Here is a 27,226-nt window from a genome sequence, read left to right as displayed (position 1 = left end):
GCGATGTTGCACAAGATACTCAGCTGTCCAGGACTCTCCCTCCTGATTGGCTGAGAGACACATCGGGCACCATTGGCTCCTGCTGCGGTCAATCAAAGTCAGTGAGCCAATGAGGAGAGAGTGTGGGCAGGGCTAAACAGTGGCTCTGTGTCTGAATGGGCACACAGAGCAGCGGCTATGTTCGGGTGCTCCCATAGCGAGCTGCTTTCTGTGGGAGAACTCGGTGGAAGCACCGGCAGGGGGACCCAACAAGAAGAGGATCTGGGCTGCTCTGTGCAAAACCACTACACCAAGCAGGAAAGTATAACATACCTGTTCTTTTTAAACACAAAAAATATATAGACCTTATCACTTTTTCATTTTTTAGGATCTAGTAGTTTTACAGCTATATTATTTTACCAATAAACGCTTTTTTTATTATTTTTATTATTACTGTTAGGTTGTAAAAACTAAAAGCTATGAGCTGTTTATATTTTTTCAAGTTTGTCGCTGTAGACTGAATATTTTAATGTTGTTTTCTGCAGTCACCTGGAAGGAGAAGTCCAAAATGTGGCCTCCCAGTTATACACAATTCAGCAAAGGGTTCTTTCCTTAAAAAGCGACATCATAAAAAATGAAACCCTTCTACAGCAGCATCATGGCACAAAGAAAACGATACAGGTAACATCAGAACACAGCTCTATATATAGTCATGTAGATATGAAATTCTGCATATGATTATTATACATTTACTGCTTAAATCTAGCAGTCAGTGCACTCACTCGTGTACACTTGCCGGCAGGACTCGGCTCTATCCTTGATTTAGCCATTTACTATCATTTGACTTTTAAGATGTGTGTGACTCTCATTGTATGTTGTGATCCATTTATTTGTGCAGCTCTGAGAACAGTTTGTGTTGCACTGTAGCATATGGGGGCTGTTTTCTCTATTAAAGCGGTAGTAAACACTGATTGGTGACTTGTACCTACAGGTAATCCTATAATACAGCTTACATGTAGATACAAGGAATATCTCCTAAATGTTCACAGTTTAAGAGACCTTTACTATTTCTGCAGCCAGTAACGTCACCAGCACACTGCACTCTGAAGGCACGGCATACTCAGAGCGATGTGACACAAATGTGCCTCCTATGTGCATGCGCTAGAGTGACGTCATCATGTCTTTGCCATTCAAACGGCCGGAGCCTGCAAACCCAGAACATTGGGTGAAGATGGATGCCCTGTCAGCGGTGACAACATGCCGTTGGAGGGCTTCGCTTTAAGGTAAGACTTTCATAATGTGCTAGTATGCAATGCATACTAGCACATTATGTCCTTAACCTGCAGTGTCATTTCTTTTTTTTTTTTCTGTCAGAATTTACTGCCACTTTAAAGGAACACACATGAATGGCACATTTAAGATATCTGCAGCTTTCTGTGTATCCTCTTTATAATCCGTTCTGCTGAGTGCTATACAGTGCATCCGACAAGTATTCACAGCTCTTCAAACAATACCCCATATCCAAGGAATTGTCTGTAGACCCCCGGGACAGGATTGTATCGAGGCACAGATCTGGGGAAAGGTACAGAAAAATTAATGCATCATTGAAGGCCCCGATGAGCACAATGGCATCCATCATCCATAAATGGAAGAATTTGGGAACCACCAGGACTCTTCTGTGAGTGGGCCTTCCGAGCAAACTGAGCGATCGGGGGAGAAGAGCCTTAGGGAGTTCACCAAGAACCCCGATGGTCACTCTGACAGAGCTCCAGCGTTTCTCTGTGAAGAGAGGAGAATCTTCCAGATGAACAACCATCTCTGCAGCAGTCCACCAATCAGGCCTGTATGGTAAAGTGGCCAGACGGGAGCCACTCCTCAGTAAAAAGTATATGACAGCCCGTCTAGAGTTTTCCAAAAGGCACCTGAAGGACTCTCAAACCATGAGAAACAAAATTATGTGGTCTGATGAAACAAAGATTAAACTCTTTGGCATGAATGGCAAGCAACATGTCTGGAGAAAAGCAGGCACCTCTCATCACCTGGCCAATGTCATCCCTACAATGAAGCATGGTGGCGGCAGCATGATGCTGTGGGCATGTTTTTCAGCAGCAGGAATGGGGAGACTAGTCAGGATAGAGGAAAAGATGAATGCAGCAATGTACAGGGACACCCTTGATGAAAACCTGCTCCAGAGCGCTCTGGACCTCAGACTGGAGTGAAGGTTCATAATCCAACCAGAATACGGTTTGTAAAAGAACACAGTTTTGTGGAGTCCTGCCAGTACCTACCTTTTGCTTCATGTTCCTTTCATTTTCCCCAGGGAAGCCCCTTTAATATTGGCACGCAATACACAGAGGTGCTGGAAATGTTTTTATTGCTTCATGGTTGGCAAGGAGATTTGGAACTTCAGACCCAGGACGTGTTAGCCACTATTCTATAAACCACCTTGTCCTCATCTTGTGTTTTTTTTTTTTTTTTTACCTGCATAAGATGTGCGTTGTTCATGTAGTTTCATGGTTTCATTTGTTAGACTGTATGCATAGCCAGTAGTAAAGTAAAGAAAATCTTTACATTCCAGTGTCAGAGATTTCTTTTTGTATTCAAATATTAGGCATGTGACATGTCACTGCACAGGTTAATGCATTATTTTGTCTGCAGTCTGAGTCTTCCCCCAGTTGTTGACCTCAGACCAACACATATGCGTGAATGAGTCACTTATCAAATTTACTGGCAGGCTGGGCATCACACAATTTATTCCCACCAAAAGGGCCCGCTATGGGGTGAAGTTGTATAAATTGTGTGACCGAGCCACAGGGTTTACATATGCCTTCATGGTATACGAAGGGAAGGACACCCAGCGGCATCCCCCTAATTGCCCAGACTACATGGGATCAAGCAGGAAAATCTGTTTGGGAACTCATAAACCCACTCCTGGAGAAAGGCTACCATTTGTATGTAGACAACTTACATATAGAGTTTGCCCCTGTTCCGCAACCTTAATAGGAAGAACACTCCAGCATGTGGCACTGTAAGGTAGAAGGGCTTTTCTCAAAGGCTCGTCAACAAGAAGTTAGGAAGAGGGGAGACAGCGAATTTGCAGAATGAGGAAATTCTGGCTGTGAATTGAGGGATGGAAGGGATGTCTACATGCTGTCTTCGATCCACAATAATACCCTTGTGGAGATCCCCAGGGGGAATGGCCCAAGCCAACATGTGTCCTCGAATACAATATGTTCATGGGGGTGTCAACTTCAACGACCAAATGCTCAAACCCTACCTTGCCACAAGACGAACATACCAGTGGTATAAAAAAAAAGTATACATTTATTTGTTTCATTTGGCCATATACAACACCTATATAATCTACCGCAACTCCACCAAAAGCCCCAAACTCTTCCTTGGCTACCAGGAGGAAATCGTTACTGCACTTATATTACCGAACGGCCCACCAGAAAACATTCGATCCAATGTGATTAGCAGGCTCTTCAAACGCCACTTTCCCGATTAAAATCCCCCCCCAGACCATCGGGACAAAAACTCTGCGTGTGCTCCAGAGGAGGCGTTAGAAGAGACACCTCTTATTTATTGTCCCCAGTGTCCTTCCCAACTAGGCCTCTCCATAGGTGACTGTTTCCTTCGTTACCATACTTCACTACATTATTAGTGAAGTAAGGTAAACATAACCCTCACTTCCTGGCATTTAATTTCACACCCCTTATGCCACTGCTTGCTCTGTAACTGACCATGGCTTTTGTTTTTCGACCACACTTCTGTTTACCGATTCTGTACATACCTTTGCCTGATCTGGAACTGACTCTGGACTTGTTTGACCATGCTTTTTTGCCTGCCTCTTGGACTGATCTTGTACCCTGCTAGTACTAGTGGGATTCATAACACAGGGGTCTGACATATGTGAGGGGCTCCAGAATTGTTTTTCTGGATAAAGAAAACTTTTTTTTTTTTTTTTTTTTCTCTTTCCTGGATTAGGCTCTAGAGACCTGGAAGCTTCAAAGAGATTTGGGTGGCAGAAGCCTCAACAACCCCTGTCCCCATTTTGTCCTGAATAAGGCCCTACTTCGGTCTGCTGCCTGTAGGACTTCGGGCTCTGCCTGTCGCATGAACTGACCACACCACGTGGACCATGTTCCTGCCTACTACCAGGACCAATATTTTGGCACTGCTGGCAATATCTTTGCCTGTACTGACTATGGACAGTATTCCTGCCTGTTGCCTGGGCAATTGCGTTCACTGTTGCTGACCAAGTCCCTGCCTGCTGCCTGGAGCAGTGCTAGCCTCCTGTGGACAACTGCACTACTAAAACCACAGGTAATCTTTTGTTTACCCTTTGCTCAGCAGAATGTATTTTGGGGTGTAATTCTTGGTATGTGCATGCTATGTGTCCCTAGAACACCAAATGGTGTTCCTTGCATGTTTGGCCTCTGTATGTGGCCAGGCTGTGTAAAAGTCTCACACGTGGTACCACCATACTCAGGAGGAGTAGCAGAATGAATGAACCATTCAAAAGTCTCATTATGCCTCATAGATTATACGTTGGGGAGTTAGCTTTCCAAAATGGGGTCATGTGGGCGTTTCCATTGTACTGGTGCTCCAGGGCCTTCAAAATGTAATAGGTAGTCAAGTTAAATGTGTAATTTATGCTTTTAGAACACCTGCATGTTGGGCCACTCTGTGGCTAGCTGTAAAAAAGTCCCACACGTGGTTTCACCATACTCAGGAGGAGTAACAGAATACATTTCTCTTATATTCACCGACCGGCACAGCTCCTCTCACTGGAGATTACTAGGCAAAGTTGTAATACAACACTTCAGAACTTTAGTTCTGCCCAGGGGGCGGTCCCTTAGGCTACAATCCCCACACTCTGCCCTAGCAGCCTCAGTTTTATTTTACCTAGTGAGGAGATAGACCTATGAACCCTGCGGGCCCATAGGTCTGTGTGTTTTTGATGCAGAAGCTTGGCTTTTTTGCGCAAGATGAATGATCCTGTGATCTTCTATCAACAGCCAGCTGGTTCACTTATCCTTGTAGTCTCCCCAGTCCAGCCATCGAGTGTGTGCAGGTCGCAGCTACAGCTCGGCAGGCCACAACATACCTCAGCTCCAGAGGTGGTCGGTGAGCTTTTATGCTTTGGGGCATACATATGACCGGGCTACTGATGTCTGTGTCACAGTATGCTGGGCCAGTATCCTTCCCTGTATTGATCAGGAGTTGGCTACAATGGAATGTCTTCCAGCTCTTCAGGACTGGTAAGTACGGCTCTCCCTGTCGCGGCAGGGTTGAGCACCTGGGCATTCCCTGGGAGGTCGATTTGGGGGCCCCCTCACCCCCTCTCTTCTCTCCCCTGTCCCTAACTCCCCTCCTCCCCCCCCCCTCACGGGGTTGGGGGGGGGGCTGTGCATGGTTGCTGAGTGGTGTGTGTGTGCCCCTGGGCCCTCACCCGGGTTCTGGCTGTACTGAGGTGCCTGGGTCCTGAGTGCTTACTCCCTGGAGGTGTCTGTGAGGGTTGCCCCTGTGTCGGTGCAGCTCTGTGTCTGCCACATGTTTCTTTCTGCCTCAGCCATTTTCTTGAAGCCGGACCATGTTTTTTGTGCTCTAGCAGCAGCTTCCTGTGCCCTCAGCTTCCTGTTTTGTCATCACAGAGCACTGGCAGGCTTTCTATGTCTGGACACGTTTTTCAGATCACTCGGCGATCATTCACCAATCGTTCTGACGGGCTGCCACCGACACATCTCAAGGTCAAATTCTCCATCCTGCTTGACCATCGCTTGCTTTAACGACATGGCTATTGAGAGCCAGGTGTTGAGGAATCGGGGGCTGTCGCGGACTCAGTGATTCCAACTATGTTGCGGGCACGGAAATCTTCTCAGAAGATATACCATTGTAACTGGAAGGCCTACATTTGTATGTGTGAGGAGAAAGGATAACATCCGCGCTCCTTTTCCATATCCAGGATCCTGTTGTTTCTCCAGCAAGGAGTTGACCAGAGATTGGCATTAAGTACCATCAAAGGGCAAATCTCAGCCTTGGCTGTCTTTTTTTCAACGACCCCTGGCATCGCATTCCTTAGTGAGTACCTTCGTTCAGGGGGTACGACACGTAGTCCCTCTGGTGCGTCCGCTGTTACCCCTCTGAACCTGGTGTTGTCAGTGCTTCAAAAACGCCCATTTGAGAATATCAGGGAGATTCCCCTTTTGACTCTTTCCAAAAAAGTGGTCTTTCTAGTGGCCATCACCTCAGCCAGGAGGTTTTTGGAATTGTCCTTGTCCTGCAAGTCGCCCTATCTGGTTATCCACAGGGATACGGTGGTGTTGCGTCCGCAACCGTCTTTTCTAACGAAGGTGGTCTCAACTTTTCATATCAATGAGGACATTGTATTACCATCACTGTGTCCCAAGCCGAAGCACCCTAAAAGGTGTCCCTTCACGCTTTGAACACGGTTAGGGCTCTGAGGGTGTATTTGTCTGCCATGGCTCCCTTTCGGAAGTCAGACTCACTGTTTGTTTCGGTAGCTGGTCCCAAGAAAGGCATGGCGGTTTTGTCGGCCACTATTTCCAGGTGGATCAGACAGATTGTAGTACAAGCCTACGCCTTGAAGGGGCAGGTGCCCCCCTTTCCGGTCACGACCCACTCCACAAGGGCAATCGGAACGTCTTGGGCCTTCCGACACCAAGCATCGGTCGCTCAGGTGTGTAAGGCGGCGACCTGTTCTTCATTTTGCAAAGAATCTTGGGAAAAAATTACAACTTAAAAAAACTCACAATTGCTTAATACCTTGGAATGTCTACTTTCAAAAAAAGGGGACAGTTTTTTTATGATTTCCACCATGGCTTGTAGACTCTCTAACTTTCACACAGACCAAATAATACCCACTAATTTGGGTTGTTTTTACCAAAGATATGTAGCAGTATAAATTTACTAAAGCTGGAAAGTGCAAAATCAAGCTCACTTCTGCATAGAAACCAATGAGCTTCTAACCCCAGCTTGTTCAATTAAACATTGGTAATAAAACCTGGAAGCTCATTGGTTTCTATGCAGAAGGGAGCCTGATTTTGCACTTTCCAGCTTTATTAAATAAACTCCATTGTGTACTTAAAAGTGGGGTATGTCTGTATAATGTTTGGGGTTCTGGGTAATTTTCGTAGGAGTGCCAGAATTGGCCCAGATGGGAAGTGGATAAGATGAATGTTTCTAAATCGAAGGCCACGGGGGTGGAAATTTTCCATCTCTCAATTGCGTACTTTGAAACTTAGTTTCTAATTTAAATAGACAGATCTAGCCTTGAAATACCTGGGTACTATTATTCCTGCACAGCAAGGAACTCTATTCTTAGTTTGGAAGGTGTAATATCAAAATGAGTATCCTACCAAGTTTCTCTATTTGTTTCAAGCCTTGCCTATTGTTATACCTATGCACTACTTTAAGAGAGCTCATGCACTCTTTACTGAGTTTATTTGGGCACATAAACGCCCAAGGATTGGGAAATCTCTGTTGATCCTCTCAAAATACTTTGGAGGTCTAGCTGTTCCTGACCTCTATAGATATCAAGCAGTCCATTTAGGACGCTTCATTGATTTGTGTAGACCCAGAGATTTAAAACTATGGCCACATTTACAACAAGCATAGTGCGGTTTGTTGTTGCATAGGGCTCCGGGGTATTCTAACGACCTCCCACCCTCTCTTAAAGTGTTTGTACATCCTGTAAATCACTTTTACCAACAGGTAAGCCTATATTAAGGCTTACCTGTAGGTGCTTAAAATATCTCCTAAACCTCCACTGTTTAGGATATGTTTACAAAAAAGCTGAGTGTCGATGTCATTGGCACATGTGCACTTTAGAAAGGGCACAGCATGCCCTTTCTAATAGGGATCATGCCATGACTGGTGGCTGCTGCAACTCCGCCCAGTCACAGAGCCGGAGTTTGTGGCCCCAGAAGGAATAGGGGCGAATATGGACGCTCCATGCTAGTGGGGACAACGGTGACATCGCTGGCTTCGGTTTCAGGTAAGTGACACATAATGGGCTACTATGCAATGCATAGTAGCTCATTATGCTTTACCTTTGCAGGAAAATAAAGAGGATGTAAAACCCACCAGGTTTTACTTGCTCTCTAAGACACATCCTCTTATTGGACCTAAGGCATTATTGTGTTTTCAGCTTTTTTCTAACTGTAGGCTATCCTCAGTGGAGTCCTCGTTTCCTATACTGGGTAGCCTGCGTTTTACCCTGGGGTTATGGAAGGGAGCTTTTAGCACAATGATTGAACTGCGATGGTATCAGGCCTCTCATTTTGTTATATTGGGGTCCTGGCCTACATTACAGGCTCTGACAACTGTTAACAGCCCATACCAATTGGATTTTTGGCGAGCTGTAAAAATAAGATACTTTTTATATACCTTGTCTGCTCCTAGTATATTTGATCGCAACTTGTCTCCATTTGAAGAATGCTGTTTTGAGCGGTGCTCATTTTCTTATGCTCTCTGGAAGATGTACTCCCTGCTGGTTTCACCCCCCGAAAGATTATCAGTTACCCCGATTTGAAGACATGAGAGGTAGACTCAGGTAGACCTTTCTCTAAAGGGCAAGGCACCAACATAATATATTTTGCATTCAAATCTTCAATTTGTACGAAAGTGCAGGAAACAAACTTTGAGATATTTTCTCAGTGGACTCCGTCCTTTTTACATGGGTGTTTTCCGAGTGCTTCTGACCGATGTTGGCGCTACCAGGGGGAATGTGGAACAATGATGCATATTTTTTGGTCGTGTCCCAAGATAAGATGTTTCTGGGAAAAGGAGTTCAGAAGATTGCTCAAAGGTGTACTGCTTATAATATCCCAGAAGACTCTGCTTTTTTCCTTCTGCATGTTTCTGAAATTCCTGCCAAAATATATAAGAAATTTAGTCTTTGTCAGCTTTGAATGCAGCTAAATTCTTTATCCCCCTTACCTGGAAACAGACATAGGCCTCTTCAGTAGGACTGTGGCTCAGGAAGGTGGAAGAGTTGAACCGGATGGAGGATTTGGTCTTGACAGCCTAGCAGAAACTAGAGAAATATATGGAAACTTGGTCCTTATGGAATACGCTCATTCAAAGGAGGGAAGGGCTCTCATAGTTTATTTATTGAGTGCTCTTGGTCTCCATATCCTTTAAATGTAGCTCCTGAGTAATGTTCCCCTTTGACACCCTATTTAGTTTATTTATTTATTTTGTTTGTGTGTGTTTCTTTTTATTGCGTTTTCTGAATAAATAAAAAATTTTACATGTATATTTGAATGTATACTCGGAAGACTTGTTGATTTTCTGTTTAGACTCAATCTTCAGCTATTGAGTTATGATTGTACTATGTGTACTGGTGTACCATTATTTTTGTACTATTATTTTATTGATTTTGAACTTCCCTTTTCCTGATAAAATAAAAATTAGATATTTGAGAAAAAAAAAAAAAACAACCCAGGGAATTTACCTAAACTAACAACTCATTAAAATGGGAAAAACATTTGAGTGTGTACAATGCCTTTTAAGAAGGAAGGTTATTTTATCCAGTTTTGTAAACCCTGGGACCTTCACTTCGGTCTTTTCTTACAGCGTAAGGCTGAAGCTTGGCAAGTGGCGTCTTTTTTGTATCTATGTAGCGTAAGGGCCTGCCTGACTGCATACAAAATGAAAGTGTTTAGGTTTGACCTCATATTATATGGTTTTGATAAATCTATAGGAAAATTGTACAAAAGAAAATTGCATAATGCAACCTTCCAGTTATCTTTGGTGTTTTTGTAGTTTCCATTTTCGACTGTGTTTGTTATTTATTATAGTCCTTCCAATACTTGTTTTATACTTTTTGTATGTTTTTATGATAAAAAAGGAAGCAAAGCTTTTAAAGTCATTCAGGATTTTCGATTGTCTTAGTTTTCTTTTATTGTTATAGGACCAACTCAGAAAAGCTAATGCTCGTATAACAGATCTGGAAAGTGTAGAGGAGCCGCCATCTATTGACATTTCAACATTGGTGAGACAATTATTGATATATAAATAAATCTCAAATAAGGAAAGAAATCAAGCCCAGTCCGGTGACTTGTAAAATTACATGACTCTTTCCTCCAATCACAGGGCTGTGCTAAGTAATGTGATCCCTGTTTGGTATTGCTGGTTTAACACTGTGGCTTGCATTTTTTTTTTTTTGTACATCAAAGCAAAGTATAACTTAGTGCAGGTATTACTACGATATTTACTGTGTGCTACAGATCTCCCTATCATGTCTCAATGTTAATATTTCATTGCTGGCCTATGGATATGCTTGTCAAACTATAATTGCATGTATTCTCAATGAATTGGTTTTGGTGGATCTGACACGTGATTTTTTTTCTTTCTTTTTTGTTTGTGCGTGTGTGTAACAGGAAATTGAATTGCAGGAAGACAAAAGAAAGATTGAGCTGGTGAAGTTTCAGATGGAGGAGCAGCAGAAGAGCATGGAACACCTAAAATCTCTGCTTGTTACCTCTGAGTGTCAGTATGAAAACATAAAAAAGAAAATCAGTTCTGTGTCTGAGTTGGCGGATCCAGTAAAGGTATATACTATGTGTTTTTTTTTTTTTTTTTTGACAGAACAGTAAAGTGAACCTATCTTAAAAATGCATGTTTTACAAGAATCTATAGGGTACATGTCAGCATTAACCACTTCAGCCCCGGGAGATTTGACTGCTCAATGACCAGAGCACTTTTTACAGTTTGGCACTGCGCTGTTTTAACTGGTAATTGCATGGTCATGCAATGCTGTACGTCCTCCCCCCCCCCCCACCAATAGAGTTTTCTTTTGATGGTATTTAATTGCCTCTACGATTTTTATTTTTTGCAATATAAATGGAAAAATACCAAAAATTTTGAAAAAAAATATATTTTCTACTTTTTGTTATAAAAAAACATCCAATAAGCTCAATTTTAGTCATACATTTAGATCAAATTGTATTCAGCCACATGTCTTTGGTAAAGAAAATGTCAATAAGTGTATATTTATTGGTCTGTGCAAAAGTTATAGCATCTACAAACTAGGGTTAAATTTTCTGGAATTTACACAGCTTTTAGTTTGACTGCCTATCTCATTTCTTGAGGTGCTAAAATGGCAGGGTAGACACCCCAAGTTATTTGCTGAGAGGCATGTTGAGGCCATGTAATATTTTTATATTTTGCCACAAGTTGCCGGAAAATTACAACCCTTTTTCTTTTTTTTTTTTGTTTTGGGTTTTTTTCAACAAAGTTGACACTAAATGACATATTGCTCAAACATTGCATGGGCATATGTGAAATCACACTCCAAAATACTTTCTGCTGCTTCTCCTGAGTACGGGGATACCACATGTGTGGGACTTTTTGCCAGTCTAACCGCATACAGGACCCGAAAACCAATCATGCTGAGAGAGTCATGTTGAGTATTTGTCACAAAGTTTTGAAAAAAAAAAATGTTCTTTCCTTTATTAATTTTCAAAAACAAGTAGGAGCTGCAAAATATTCACCATGCCTCTTGGCAAATACCTTGGGTTGTCTACTTTCCAAAATGGGGTCATTTGGGGGGGTTTGTGCCATCTGAAAATTTCAGGGCCTCCGTAACTGTGATAGGTAGTGAGTAGTAAAATCACACTTATATGTCTTTAGAAAGCCTGAAGGCGGTGCTTGGTTTTTGGGCTCCTGTACGCGGTTAGGCTCCCAAAAAGTCTCACACGTGGTATACTTATATTAAGGAGAAGCAGCAGAATGTATTTTGGGGTGTAATTCCACATATAACATGCCATGTTTGAACAATACATCATTTAGTGACAACTTTGTGTAAATAAAAAATATATTTTCCTGAAACTTGTGTCAAAATATAAAATATTCCATAGACACAACATACCTCTCAGCAAATAGCATGAAGTGTCTACTGTGCAAAATGGGGTCATTTGTGGGGGTGCTATCTTGACATTTCATGGCCTCCGAAACTGTGATAGATAGTGAGGAAGGGAAATCACCATTTTAAACCCTTAGAAAGCCTGAAGGCAATGATTGGTTTTTGGGTCCTGTACATGGCTAGGCTCCCAAAATGTCTCACACATGTGATATCCCCGTACTCAGGAGAAGCAACAGAATGTATTTTGGGGTGTAATTCCACATATGCCCATGGCATGTTTGAGCAAGATATCATTTCGTGACAACTTTGTGAAAACAAAAGTTTGTAATATTCCCGAAACTTTTAACAACATATAAAATATTCCATGGACTCGACATGCCTATCTGCATATAGCTTGGGGTGTCTACTTTCCAAAAAGGGGTCATTTGGGCGGGGGGGGGGGGGTTTGGGGTTTGACCTTTCCTGGTATTTTATGCACAACATTAGAAGCTTATGTCATACATCACCCACGCTTCTAACCACTTGAAGACAAAGTCCTTTCTGACCCTTTTTTGTTTACATGAAAAAAAATTTTTTTTTTGTTAGAAAATTACTTTGAACCCCAAATGTTATATATATATATATATATATATATATATATATATATATATATATATTTTTTTTTAATCAAAGGCCCTACAGATTAATATGGTGGGTGTTTACATTTTTTTTTTTTATTACACAGTATTTGTGCAGCAATTTTTCAAACGCAATTTTTTTTTTTTTTTTTTTTTAAACAACATTTAATTTTAATGCACTAAAACACACTATATTGGCCAAATGTTTGATGAAATATCATATGCTTTAAAATTGTGCACAAACGTGCAGTGGCAACAAACTACAGTCCTTTACAGGTTGCCACTTTAGATTTACAGAGAAGGTCTACTGCTAAAATTACTGCCCCCGATCTGACCTTTGCGGTGATACCTCAAATGCATGGGGCAATTGCTGTTTACATATGACGCCAGACCGATGCTTGGATTCGCCTTTGCACGTGAGGATGAGAGGACAGGGGTGCTTGTAAAAGCAGTCTAGAGGCTAATTAGCCGCTAGGATTGCTTTTACATGAAAACCAACCACTGGCTTAAAAGATTGCTAGCAAGATTATACCTAAACCTGCAGGCATCATTCTGTTATAAGAACTCAAAGTCCAGCAACATACCAGTACATAGCTGGTCCTTGTTGGGCATATATTGTAATGTTCTTTTTTTTCATGCAGCCTGTGGGCTGAATGAAAAAGAGTGATCGGTGGGTATGCCCACCATTAGAATACCGTCCTTTATCCACCCACTTCTAATGATGGGCATTCATGCACCATTTTTATTTATTTTTTTAAACTGTGGTGGTGAAATCGTCTCCTACAGCGCTGGAGTCGCGTGAGCAAACGCTGTTGCTGTCAAGATAAATAAACCTGTGCTGCAGCTGAATGGTGTACCTGAAAAGCAAACAATTGTAACGATAAAAGGTTAACTCAATAAAACAATCTGCTCATATCGTGTCCTGGTCATGGAGGTAAAGAACAAGGGCATATGGTAAAATGGGTCAGTAGACCAATATGACTCACTTTTTTTTTAGTTCTGCCCATGAAGAGGGATAGGCACAGGAAAGTCTTAAATTCAGGGACCGTAATAGGTCTCCAATATCTGGCAAGGGTCAACTGGGGATTAGCGGCGATGAATTGATCAGCATACAAATTGCTTTGGTCCACAATAGATCTGTAGAGCTCTTCCATGCAAAACAGCGAATAAAAAGCAAGTGACGTAAAATCAACTTTTCCACCTGAATTCCGGGTTGGCCAGTGAGTGGGGGAAGTACGGGTGCTGTAGAAGTGGTGGACTCCCAATTCGGATTGGCAAATGCAACAGAAGGGCATTATGAGCTCAACGGGCCTGTCTTTGTAGTCTTGGTGGCTGCAGGACACTAGTTGTGCTAGCCACCTCGCCAGCTTGAACTGCACTTATGGAACTTACCACATCACCAAGTGTTACTGCAGTGCTGGATGTAGGACCAGGATGTACTAGGCCGCTGGTTCTTGCCAGTTCACCAGAAGGATGAGCGGCACTAGTACTAGCTCTCTGCTCCATACGAGAGCCCTGCGGTTCTTGCACCTCAGCAGCAGAAGAACGTGGGCTGGTATGCCTGACCTTGGTAGGGACCACTACTCCATCGTCAGAGCTATCTGTCAGGGTGCCGCTGCTGTCTACTGGTTTGTATTCTGCGCCTGAATCTGACAAATGGGTGAGTTCCTCTTCACTCTCATCTGTCATGCTCAGAAACGTGTAGGCCTCTTCACTAGTGTACCTTCAATTGGACATTTTTAACTCTAAATGCGTGCCTACGTGTACTGTGTCAGTGTAGTGTTGGTGCAACTCATATTTGGATGTCCTCTCTCTGGAACGGAAAATAGTTCCAGAGAGGGAGATGACATCACTTCCCCTGCCTGTGTTTACACTTACAGGCAGGGAAAGCATTTCATTTGTCAGAACCGATCTGCAGGTCTAGGCCAGAAATCAATGGCCTGGGCATGGAGACTGATTGGTTCTAAAATGAATCCGATTGTTGCAGCCAACGTGAGGTAATGTTGGTTCACCCACCTGTGTCATTCTGCCGTAGTACAACTGCAGTGGATGGTCGGGAACCAGTTAAGCTGGAAGTCTCAGTTAAAATCTAAATTAGGCTAAACCTACTCCCACACCCATTATAAGACTATTTTATCTACCCTGTGAAAGAAAAGATGAAATGCTTATCTTTTCTGAAGCCGCTCAGGTCCCATCACATGATCAGGTTGTAGCATCCGTTTCAGTGTAGAGGAGGTGCAGCATACAATGGATGCCCCATAGTAGGCCTGTGGGTGACGTCACCACACGGACATTTTCAGCTGTTGGCAATCTTTCCTCTACATGGAAGCCGCTGTTGGAGAGATCATGTGACTGGACCAGCTTCAGAATAGGTATGTATAAGCATCTTTTCTTTCACAGAGTAGATAAAATAGTCTTAGAATGAAGGTGGGAGTAGGTTTAGCCTTAGTTAGATTTTGACAGAACTTCCACTTTGTTATACCTGTTAAAGAAGATTGCAAATACTTTCCCACTGCTCTTTCTGCTAAATATTCCTTTAATCCTAAAACATCATATCCTCAAGTTAGGGAAAATTACACTTCTTGGAGTTTTGTCTTCTTGGTCCCATGCAGCTCTCCCTGGTTCCTCCTGACAAACTTCACATAGTTACAGGAGATACTGATGTGCAGGTTGCCTGGAGGAACCGGCTGGAGTTGTGGAGGATGAGGACATCAACACGTTGGCAAGTTTTGGTTTCCTTGTGGACTTCTTGTGCTGATTTCTACTGAAAGCCTTAACCTATGTAGCCTAAATAACACAGGATGCTACTATTGATCGATTGAGCTGGCAGAATCGTTGTTTTCAATCAAAGACTTGTTTAGTGGCAATGAAATAATATTATCTGCAATGCACTAAAAAAAAAAAAAAAAAAAAAAAAAAAAAACCCGCATTTGTAATGAGTAAATATGATTGCCCCCCATTTATATGGAAAATGACATGCCAAGAAATGTAAGACTTTGATATATCATTGTATGTTTACTGGTAATATAATAAAAATATTGAGTAAGAAGAATGCACAGTACATGCAGGGCCGCATCATGTACTTTGTAATGTACAGACTTGCGCTCGCTGGTCCCACGGACTCGATCACCGCAGGTCGTCGAACGGGGAGATGCTAATGTAAACAAGCATCTCCCTGTTCTGCCTAATGACAGTGTAACTGATCTTTGCTCCTTGTGATCGGGAGCAGAGATCAATGCCGTGTCACACATAGCCACACCCCCCACAGTTAGAAACACTCCCCAGGGAACCCATACACGGCCCCCTAGTGGTTAACCCCTTCACTGCCAGTGTCATTTACACAGGAATCCGTGCATTTGTATAGCACTGATTGCTGTATAAATGACAGTGGTCCCAAAAATGTCCGATGTGTCCGCCATAATGTCGCAGTCACAATAAAAATCGCTGATCGCCGCCATTACTAGTTTTAACTTGTATAGGGATGGAAATGTGTGACCTTACCGGGCCACAATTTCATTTAAAGTCCCAAGGGATGGAAGAACTGACCTTGCCCGGCCCCCCCTCGTTTGCACATTCCACTGTGTTAACTCCTAGTGTGCTGGAAGGTACAAACGAGGGGGGCCAGGTAAATGTCATCACAGAGACAGTACAGGGAACTTCACAGGGCTGTTTGTCAGTTGTCAATTTGGATTCTAATCCCTCCTGACCTCCCAGCAGCCGGGTGTGTGTGAATTCCTGTACCCTGTATTGCACCAGATTAGTGCAGGTAGTAAATTGAAGTCCCACCCCTTTTTTAGTTTATTAAAAGTCAGCAGCTACAAAGTGTAGCTGCTAACTTTTAATAATCAGACATTTACCTGCTCCACGGCCCATCGATGTGGCCGCACAGAGCATCGCTCCTCTCCCCCTCCTCTCTTCGGTGCCATCATATCTACTGTGGGCAGTGACACCCACCTGTGACCGCTTACGGCAGAGAGGGGCCGCTTAGTAATTTTTTTTTCTGTTTATTAAAAGTCAGCAGCTACAAAAAAAGTGTATCTTCTGACTTTTAATAAAGACACTCACCTGTCATACAATCCAGCGATGTGGCCACCCGAACCCTCCATTCTCTCCCCTGTCTGTCCACGGTGCTGGCAATACTACTGTGGGCATCCAGGTGTGACATCTTGTAGCTTCATAGCTGGGTGCGCATGTCTCACTGCGCTGTCCAGCACAGCCGGGCAATCTTGTGGTACCCGTGATGTGTGAGAGGAAGGGCCGCCTAGGGGGCCCAGGCGGAAGTGGGAGCGTGTTAGTAATCGTGATGCATCGCGGAATCGAATCGTTGACCAGATAATCGTAATCTAATCGTGAGACCAGTGAAGATGCTCACCCCTAATATATATAACATTTTATTTTATTTTTTGCTAAACGTGGCATTTAGACGCAGCAAAACGAACGTTTTAAATGTGTATTACTATCTGTCAGGAGAGGTTGTAAAAACGTCCCGTGAACAGGAAGCCTTAGTCCAACTTTCCTGGTCTTCACACTTCCCTTGGTCTGTATTGAAACCAGCGAGTCAGAACAATAGCCTTGCAGCCAGTAGTTGCTGGTTAGTAGGTTTCTTTCAATTGTGGCATTTGGGAGATGGCGCTTATTTCAATTCAAGAACCAGACAACTTTTTGGAGCCATTGATCATGTTGTTCCACTTCCAGCTGTGGAAATTTGTTGTAATCTGTAAAGTTTTACGGGTGTTAGCTACCTGGCTCTTTGGATAGGACCAGTGTTGATTTATTCTGGAAATATGTTTTTTTTTTTTTCAGGAAGAACTTCATAAAGCGGAGCAGGAGGTAGATAATTGCAAGCGTCATAAGAAGCATTACGAGGAAAAGCTCCGCCTACATTTACAGGGAATAGAGAAAAGCAAGCGTGATTTGAGGGGCAAAGAAAGTGACTTGGAGGTAAGAGATAATAACTTTTAGCTTACAAATTCTCCAGATGTCATTAACTTTAAATTACAAAATTACAAATTTAAGTTATTTTTCCTTGATGATTATGATAGACCCCTTTAAACTGAACGCAAACATATTTTCAGAGTGCATCAGGTCGGAATCTTGAGAAAAAGTAGCGCTTACCGCCTATCGCCGAGCAGGTCGCATGCCAGAGATCGATGAAGATGGAAAAAATGTCAGTCAACAGGTCAAAATCAAGAAGCCACCATCGATCTCTGGCATGCGACCTGCTCGGCGATAGGCGGTAAGCGCTACTTTTAGATTTCACGCGCTGGGTTCCTCATTTGTATGCTATTTATTCTTATTCTTTGGTAATATGTATGATTTACTGTATATCAACTAATTCTTTATTTAATTTATTAATAGTCGCACATTTCCCCTGAGGAAGCTCATTGCGAAACATGTTGGGAATAAGTGCTGTCAGCCTGTCATCTGGGATTCCTCTTGACTACTAGCAATGTGCATACCATTCTTTATATTTTTGTGCATTATATGAGATGTCATGATATTTTTTAATATATATTAATAAACTACTATGAATTTTTAGCATTTCTTGCTTATCTTGCAGTATAATCAGCACCGTTGTAAAAATCCCCTCCTTTCTTTTTCCTTTCCTTAAAATGTATATATACAATAGGGGATGAGGTGCCTACTTCTTCTACAAGTCGCCCCCGTTCTGTACAATGGAACCGTTCTGAGAGGAGCGACTCGAGTCGCTCCGACTCAGAAAAAAGGTTCCTGTACTACTTTTGGGCGACCTCGGGGGGACTTGCATTGACTTCTATACAGAAGTCATTTGCAAGTCGCCGCTGAGGTCGCGGCGAGGCAAGTCGGTGTCGCCTCGCATCGCCCCCTGTGCAGCCCGTTCACACCTGAACGTTTTGTAGCCCTACGCCTGAAGCTACAAAACGCTGGAGGGGAAAAAATCCATTATTCTCAATGGAGATGGTTCACATCTCCACTCCATGTTGCCTGAAGCCCTACGCCTGAAGCTCAAACAAGTTCCGGACCCTTTTTTGTCGCGCGAATTGGGCTGATTTGGGCGTTTTCATTCCCATATAAACTAATGGAAACGCTCGATTCGAGCGTTTAGCGCGACAGCGAGCGTTTCTACGGGCGTTTTGACGCTGTATCTGCTCAAGAAAAAATAAGCAGATGAAAAATATTTTTCCTATTGGCTGAAAAAAAACGCCAAAGTTGTCGCGCGTTGTAGTGTGACAAAACGCTCGTTGTCGCGCGTTGTAGTGTGACAAAACGCTCGTTGTCGCGTGATAAAACGCTCAAACACGCTACGCTCAGGTGTGAATGCATAGGGTGTCAGCAAGCGATTTGGACCAAAAAATAAATAAATAAATAAAATTTCTAAGTATAAACATGTTTGTTGTTTAAAAAACAAAAACAAAAAAAACACTTTAAAGACACTGTGCAGGGAAGATCAGCATTTGAACCCAGAGAAGGTGGAGGCTGATAGACTGTAGGTAATAGAAGGCATTACAATTACATTTAAAGTAAACTTCTACCAGTATTGTGCATTATATTTAAAATGATCATATCCCTATTGTGCATTATATTTAAAATGATCATATCCATGAAGAAAAGTCTCAGCTTTTAGTACTACGTCAACGATATAAAAGATTTAAATCTCCCTTCCGACCTTCATATTGCTTCATGTCTGACTCCTAAAGTGCCCATATAGCCTACTTCTGGGTGTATTTATTATTTTATTTTTATATATATATATATATATATATATATATATATATATATGTGATATAAGTAATATATGTTATTACTTTCACTGTTTCACAGTATACATGAACCCTGTATAGTAGTGCTTATCTGCTCTTTTTGTACTATAAAGGTAAAAGCACTTTTTTTTTTTTTAACCCCATTGTGACAGGTGATACAAAAAAACATGCTCCTGCTACTAACAGTCTTAGGCCTGGTTCACACCTATGCATTTTTTTATGTTTTTTGCAGAAACGCACTACAGTTCATTTAACATGGTTTCCTATGGGACACATTTACAACTATGCTTTTTTCAGCCGCTGGGTATTTGGAAATGGTTTAAGGACTTTTTTTCAATGCAAAACTGTGCTTTTTTGTTGCTTTTTTTTTTTTTAATCAGTTGTGATTGTTTTTATGGACTTTTTCTACAATAAAATCATTCTGCAAGTATTGAGTGTGCAGCCATCCAATCATTCGTATACCTGAAGGTTATGTATGTTGATGGCATTAGCAGCTCAATTTCCTGGTTTCTTCATGGAACCACTATTGTCAGTGATTTACATTTAACATTTACCTTATCTATGGTCTTATGTGTTTGTTTGAAAAATGCACCGGAATTAGTTTTGTCCTGGGAAAATTGTTTAATTTTTTTCATTGTTATTTTTTTTACTTTTTCTCTGTATCTGTATTCTATATTACACAAAAAGTTAATACAAATTACTTGCACAAATTTTTTTTCTAGATCACCTCACTTATCCCATTTAACATTATTTAATTATTTTCCAGGGTAAAATATCTCAAGCAAAGCAGATTTATCCTGAGAGAATTGAAGTCACTCAAAGTGCTAAAAGTCTGGATGCAGAAATTAACAAGCTGAGAGCAAAGATCAACTCGGAACGCGAACTTCATGGAAATCGAGAAGAGATTATAAAGTAAGCTAAAGGTCTAAATGAGAGAGGGAGGGGGGAGCAAGAGAGGCACCAAGCTGCCAATAGTGCAGTAAAGTTTAATTCAAAAGGACAACAATAAAACACAAAATTGTGCACTCACAAGCATCTCGGTGAGTGAGACATAATGAGAAAAGTCTCTGCTGACAGGGGAGTCCACATGAAGCTTGAGCCGCTGGGATCGCCGGAGCGCTGGATCCAGATGACCCGTCAGAAAGCCACCGCGAGATACACAGGAGAACTGTTAGTGGAGCTCTCGGAAGTAGGCTTCCTGTATTCAGTACCCTTGTGTGCATAAACTACACATGGGTAGATTGTTTACCACAACGCATTTATTATTTAGGCCTCATACATATGGGCAGTTTGGTCCTTCAGCCTCAAGCCATGTTATCCACGTGCTGCTCTCAACAGCTCAAAATCTGACAGGGTGAAATACACAGTGGCTGGACTCTGTACCAAGCAGTATTTACATTTAGAGCTGTATGTGTTCACGGACCTGTGCGACAGAGTCCAGCTATTGTATGCTTTGGCCTATCTAATGCCACGTACACACGATCGTAATTTTGGTCTGAAAAAGCTCTGATGGTTTTCCCGACGGGATTTCGCTCAAGCTGTCTTGCATACACATGGTCACACCAAAGTCCGACAGTCAAGAACGCGGTGACGTACAACACATACGACGGGTGTAGGAAAAGGAAGTTCAATAGCCAGTAGCCAATATCTTCCGTCTCGTAGTTAAATCTAAGCATGCGTGAGTTATTGCGTATCAGAATTGCATACACACGATCGGAATTTCCAATAGAAACTTTTTCCGTCTGAAAAATTGAGAACCTGCTCTCAATCTTTTGCTGGCAGAAATTCAGCCATTTTCCGATGAAAAGCTCTCATCGGTCTTTTGCTAGCCAAAATTCCGACCTTGTGTACGTGGCATTAGATTTCGCCAGGCTGCTGGCAGCGGGGCTGGATGCTGCACCTGTGCCTCCTGGGCACCCAAAACTGGGATTTGACGCTTAGAGGCCAATCTGCCCATTAACAAGAAGCTGAATTAAAAATGTGTTCTTAATTGTAAATGGTTTTAAAAAATAAAAACATTTCTATGGACAGCAGATAACCAAAGTGTGATAAATAGTCTGTAGTTGTGACACAGACTGGAGGTAGAGTTGCTGAAGATAATGAGAGAACATAGTAAACGTTTACATTTTTCTGCATTGTTCTGTGTCTTGATCGCTTTCTTTTTTGAAACAACTGCTATAACCTTAGAGCACGGAGGTTCCAGTTTTTGTTAGTATTGATAGGCAGGGAAAATGCTTGACTAAATCTGGAATTGAATTTACCTTGTATCCTGTTCAGCCTCCACATAGCTAAAGTGTATGTAAACACTGTTTAAGTAGTTGTGAATGCAAGTTATCATCTAATTATAAGTAAATATGTAATTATAAATAATTCATATTTGTAGTTTAAAAAATTGCTATTGTACAATTTTCTGACCTTTTTAAAGTGCAGGTCACATGATCACTTGCTTGGCAGATCATGGAACTGAGGTTGGGCGTTTCCACATTGGGATGCATGTACGTCATTTAAGTGCAAGCGATGACATGTAAGCGCATACACAGCATCGCTTCCCCCTTCACCAGCAAACTTGCAATAACCATTCATATTAAGACTGGCTGCAGAACCAGCTGTCAATCAAGAGCGGAGGGATGGGTGGGAGGCATGGCCACACACTGATCACAGAAGATACAGGCAGGCTGTGCCCTTGCACTGCCTGCCTGTCTCAGAACAGCATGACAAAGGATGCAGACTGACCAAACTAGCACGTATCGGCTAGCGTGGTCAGAGTTCAACTTGGAGGTGGGGAAGTGGCAGGATCAGCCAGGTAATCCAGAACAAGAAATAGTTCAAATAACATAGTTCTATAAAAAGCACTGAAAAAATGCATAGCAACAGATATAATAAATTGTATTTTTCTGTTTGCAAACACTTTAATGAGCTTTTCGAAATTTCTCCTGTCTTGTCTGTTAAAGTGGAACTATACTTAGCTTGAATCCAGCAATGCGCCATATCCAGAACCCATCAGTCGCTAACATGTTCAGGTGGCTGGCTTCAAGGTCTTTTGTTGCCAGCTGCTGTCAATGGCTGGGCTGAGATGACGTCACTCCCGCACATGTGTGGGAGTGCATTCTGTCAGTTCCGTCAGATTCGGCATTTCTGAATTTGTGCAGTGAACTGTACTGGGCAGACAGGCAGGTAAGCAGCTGTAATGTAGAAGAGACAAAGCATGTCTCTTCTGCATTAAAAATCCTGCCTGTCCTGCAGTTTTTAGTTTGGAGCCAAGTTTCACTTGTTGATCATGCTAGAAATCCGTTGCACTATTCTCCTCATTGTTCCCAGCTGTTTCTGTAAATCTATGAAGCCACTACTACTGATGTTCTCTACTTGTCTCCAACTGATTTTTAAATGGGAAAATCTTCTTGCTATGGTAAACGTGTCATGTTCTGGAGCAAATGTTCAAATGCAAGCAGCAACTATTCCTTCTTCTCCTGTCTTTGCAGGGAAAATAAGTTGGTTTACATGTATCACATAGTATAATCCATGGGGGGGTCAATCTGTGGCCCTCCAGCTGTTGCGGAACTCGGGGGGGATTTGCAGATCTGCAACAGCTGGAGGGCCACAGGTTTAGCACGCCTGGTGTAATCCAGATTGGTGGTGGTGTGAGCCCTCTTGCGGGTCGGGGGCTTGGGCATTGGGCAACGGAGGCTGGCTGGTGACACCACGTCTCTGGGTCTCTGGGACTTCAGAGCTGTTGTCAAATGTTCCTGACACAGGGCTGCCAGAGCTTTTCAATCACATGACCACATAAGAGGGAATTAAAGTAAAGGTATTTACACTGATCTCTTTTATAAAGGCCATTGAGTATAGATGGGAAGAGAGAGTAGATAACGTTTTTAACAAACCTTAGCCTATACTTCCACTTGTATCAACACTTCATCATCAAACTTATTGAAAGTTTTTATGCACACACACAACAACCGTGTGACAGACAATACTTCCTAATTTGCTTATTATTAAGCAGTGGGAAAAATACCAATCTCTTATATTCACTGACCGACACAGCTCCTCTCTTAGCCATTGGGTTGTATACCGTACCTCTTGGAGAATACTAGGCAAAGTTTTAATACAACACTCAGAACTCTCAGGACTGCCCATGGGGGCGGTCCCTTAGGTTACCAACCATCCTGCCTGCTAGCAGAACTCAGTTTTATTTTGCCTAGTGAAGGAGAAAGACCTAGGAACCCTGCGGGCCCATCGGTCCGTGTTGTTTTTTTTTTTTTTTTTTTTAGGCAGAAGCTTGGCTTTTTGCGCAAGATTAATGATCCTGTGATCTTCTATCAACAGCCGGCTGGGTGACAAGCTGGTTCACTTCTCCTTGTAGTCTCCCCAGTCCGGCCATCGAGCGTGTGCAGGTCGCAGCTACGGCTCGGCAGGCCACTACATACCTCAGCTCCAGAGGTGGTCGGTGAGCTTTTATGCCCTGGGGCATACATATGACCGGGCTACTGATGTCTACGTCACAGTATGCCGAGGCCAGTAGCTACCCTGCACTGATCAGATGTAGATCTACAATGTAAATGTCTCCCAGCTTTTCAGGACTGGTAAGTACAGCTCTCCCTGTTCTGATGGGGCTAAGAAGCTGGGCATTCCCTGGGAGGTCGATTCAGGGGCCCCCTCACCTCCCTATCTTCTCTCCCCTGTCCCTATCTTCACTCCCTCCCCCCTTTGGGGGGGGATGCTGCATGTGGCTGCTGAGCGGTGTGTGTGTGTGCCTATATAGGGGCTCTCTGTGGGCTCTCACCTGGCTGAATGGCGGTGGTCCTGGGACCTGTATGGTATGCCCCTGGAAGGTGCCTGTGAGGGTCTGCTGGGAATGGTGCAGCACTGTGGCTTTGCAGGTTTGTTTTTTAACATCTACCTCATGGTGATGTTTGGCGGCCATTTTAGGTGTGGGCAGAGCAGGCTGACTGTCTGGGCTTCAGCTGCAATTTTCTATGTGATTCCTATTCAAGGCACTGGCGGCCATTTTCTGGAAGCCTGAACATATTTTAGTGTTCCCTGACAGCAGCATGGCTCATGTGCTCTCACAGCCTTTTTTCCCTGTGTTTCCCGTCTGTGTACTGGACGCTGAGTGGCCAATTTATGGAAGCCTGAGCATTTTTTCTGATCATTTTAGCGATCGTTCCAGCGGTTATCACCAACTCAGTTTTTGGTTTCCTCTGCACCTGGGCGCACTCAGGGACTACAGGCAGCACTTCTGGACAGCGCAGAACTCCCCAGGGTGGTGAGTCAGCGGCAGCAGGGAGGGTGGGACTGTCACTGTCCTAAGTCCTCTTCGGGTGGCAGACAGGATAGGGTCAGCATGGCTCAGAAACTAGTGTTTCTTCCCCCAAAGTCCAGGCAATGACAACCGGGTCACCTACAGACTGCGCAGTGCCCATGGACACCCTGATGGCGGTCCTCAACTCGTTCATTGCTAGATGGATGTGGTGCGTGGGAAGATGGGTGCAATAAGGTGGCCCCTGTTCTCTCCACACCCCCCCCGTCCTCTGAGGAGATCTCTGGCCCCGATGAGGCTGGTGATCCCTGCTCTGTCATATCAGATGACGCTGACCAGGATCGTTCGGACAGTAAGGATGAGTCCCCGTCCGGGCGCAAAAAAACGCTTGTTGGAGCACTTATCACAGCTGTGCGTGATACCCTTGAAGATTCAGGAGCCAGCAGGTCCCCCTGCTGAGGTACCGGTCCCCTTTGGGTCCTGCAAGCCAGCATGTTCACCTATGGTGTTCCCGTATCTGACTTATTTGACAAATTCACCTACAGGGAATGGGGTCGCACGCAATGGACCTTTTTGATCCCCAGACACAGGGCGGTGCATTAACCATTTGAGGAATGCCTTCCCACAAAGTGCTCGGCTCCTCCGGTCGTGGACCCTCCAGGATCCCGGTAGTGGGAACTCCTGCATATAAGTATCCCTCAGACAGGAAGGTCGAGGCAGTGGCTCGTTCCTTATTTACGGTTGTGGGGTCCGCTGTGCGACCAGTACTGGCATCTGCACTTGTGTCGCAGACACGGTCTGAGTGAGCAAAACTTTTGCACCGCAAATTGGGAGTGCGTCAGGCTTTTCCTGTCTGCGTGAAACTGTCAGACCAACTAGTGCAAGGCCTTATAGTACGTTTCTGACACGGCCCTGGATACCTCCCTCTGGTTCTAGGGCTTCAGTGTCAGCTCTGGTGCTGAGGCACCTGATTGGCTGAAATGCTGGTCTGTTGACCAGGCATCTAAAAAATGCCCTGACGGATTTTCCCTTCCTTGGCGAACGGCTCTTGGGAGCCTCTTTGGATGGCATTAATAAGCATGCCACCGGTGGTAACAGTGTATTACTCCCACAGGCCAGGAAGGCTAAGGAGCCACGCTGTAGGCAAGGGCCCTCTTGTTTCCGTTCACTAACCGATTTTCCGTCCGCCTTGAGCTTCGGTATAACGTCCCCAGCTCGACAGGATGACCACGGACGGACAAAAGCGCCCCTGGAACCGCAAGCCTGCGAGTATAAGGCTACCGCATGAAGGTTTGTAGTCACCCATGTCTTGGGTGGGGGGTCTCCTTCGGGCGCTTGCAGCTCGGTGGTCCCCTCGGGTTTTTGACCAATGGACCTGATTTCAGGCTACAAGATAGAGTTGCTCTCTTGATCGTCAAACAGATTCTTCCCTTCCAGCATACCCGTATCCCCGGCTCGCCGGGAGGCCCTCTTGGGGGCAGTAAGGGACCTGCTGAGTAGCAGGGTGGTTGTACCAGTTCCGGAATCGGAACGTTTCCAAGGATTCTACTAAAATATATGTTTTGTAGTTTCCAAGAAGGAAGGGGTACGTCCAATTTTGGACCCAAAAGCCCTCTATCACTTCGTTAAGGTATAGAGGTTCAGAATGGAATCAGTCGCCCAGCAGTTGCTGCACTCCATCAAGGGTACTCCCTGGCGCCCTAAAGCCGCGTACACACGGGCGGACTGTCTGGCCAACTAAGTCCGTCAGACAATCCGACGGACAGTCCGTCCTACTTTCGAATGAACGGACTTGACCACACACGATGAACAAACAGTCCGTTGAAAGCTTGCGTGATGACGTGTACAGCACTTGCGACGGGACTAGAAATAGGACGTCCAATACACAGCAATGCAACCTTCCGCCGTGTAAATCCTTTCTGAGCATGCGCCATACTTAGTGCGTCCAACTAGCCTACTCACGAGCGGACTGTCCGCTGAAACCAAAGTTGGACGGACAATATTACGGAAATTCCGAAATACTTAGTCCGCCAGACTGCACACTGAAAAAGTCCGCTGAAGCCCACACACGAGCGGACTGTCCGCTGAAATGTGTTTCGGCGGACTAAGTTGGACAGACAGTCCGCCCGTGTGTACGCGGCTTTAGACATCCAGGATGCGTACCTGCACATACCCATATGTCTTTGGCAGCAGAAGTTTCTGCGATTTGCAGCCGGGGAAGCCCACTACCAGTTTGTGGTTCTCCCTTTGGTCTGATATCAGCCCCCGAGTCTTTACCAAGGTTTTGGCTACGGTTTTGACGTTGCTACGGCAACGTGGGATCGCGATTGTGGGATATCTAGACGATCTCCTCCTGAGAGCATCTTCCACCTCACAGTTAGAGGAGGATGTAGCGATCACTATGCAGACTCTGCAAGAATTTGAGTGGCTGTTGAACCTAAAGAACTCGGTGATTGTACCGACTCCGCGTTTGGAGTACCTAGGCTTGCTGCTAGACTCCATGGAAGCGAGAGTTTTCTCCCTTCAGACAAGCTGCAGACTTTCAGATCTGCAGTAAGACTGCTGATGTACCACAGGTGGTCGTCGCTTCGGTTTTGCATGCGAGTCCTGGGGCTCATGGTGGCCTCCTTTTGAGGCTGTACCGTTTGCCCAGTTCTACACCAGAGTCCTGCAGTAGGACATCTTGTCTAAATGGGACAAATTGTCCCTGGATCGTCAGATTCAGGTGAGCCAATCAGTC

General features: G+C 43.9%; 1 protein-coding gene across 1 annotated transcript in view; it reads left to right on the top strand.

Moving 5' to 3' along the window:
- Nucleotides 1-27,226, top strand: part of SMC6 (structural maintenance of chromosomes 6) — a 171,531-nt gene that overhangs the window by 102,176 nt on the left and 42,129 nt on the right. The window contains exons 18-22 of the mRNA XM_077488817.1: nucleotides 525-660; nucleotides 9,920-10,000; nucleotides 10,389-10,559; nucleotides 17,293-17,430; nucleotides 19,996-20,141. Of these exons, the coding sequence (XP_077344943.1) occupies nucleotides 525-660; nucleotides 9,920-10,000; nucleotides 10,389-10,559; nucleotides 17,293-17,430; nucleotides 19,996-20,141 (672 nt within the window). The remainder of the gene's footprint in view (nucleotides 1-524; nucleotides 661-9,919; nucleotides 10,001-10,388; nucleotides 10,560-17,292; nucleotides 17,431-19,995; nucleotides 20,142-27,226) is intronic.

Source organism: Lithobates pipiens, unplaced genomic scaffold (genome assembly GCF_037356315.1).
Source record: "Lithobates pipiens isolate NorthernLeopardFrog02 unplaced genomic scaffold, aLitPip1_a1.2 Scaffold_18, whole genome shotgun sequence".
NCBI classification, from domain to species: domain Eukaryota; kingdom Metazoa; phylum Chordata; class Amphibia; order Anura; family Ranidae; genus Lithobates; species Lithobates pipiens.
This window is presented reverse-complemented; position numbering and strand designations above follow the sequence as displayed.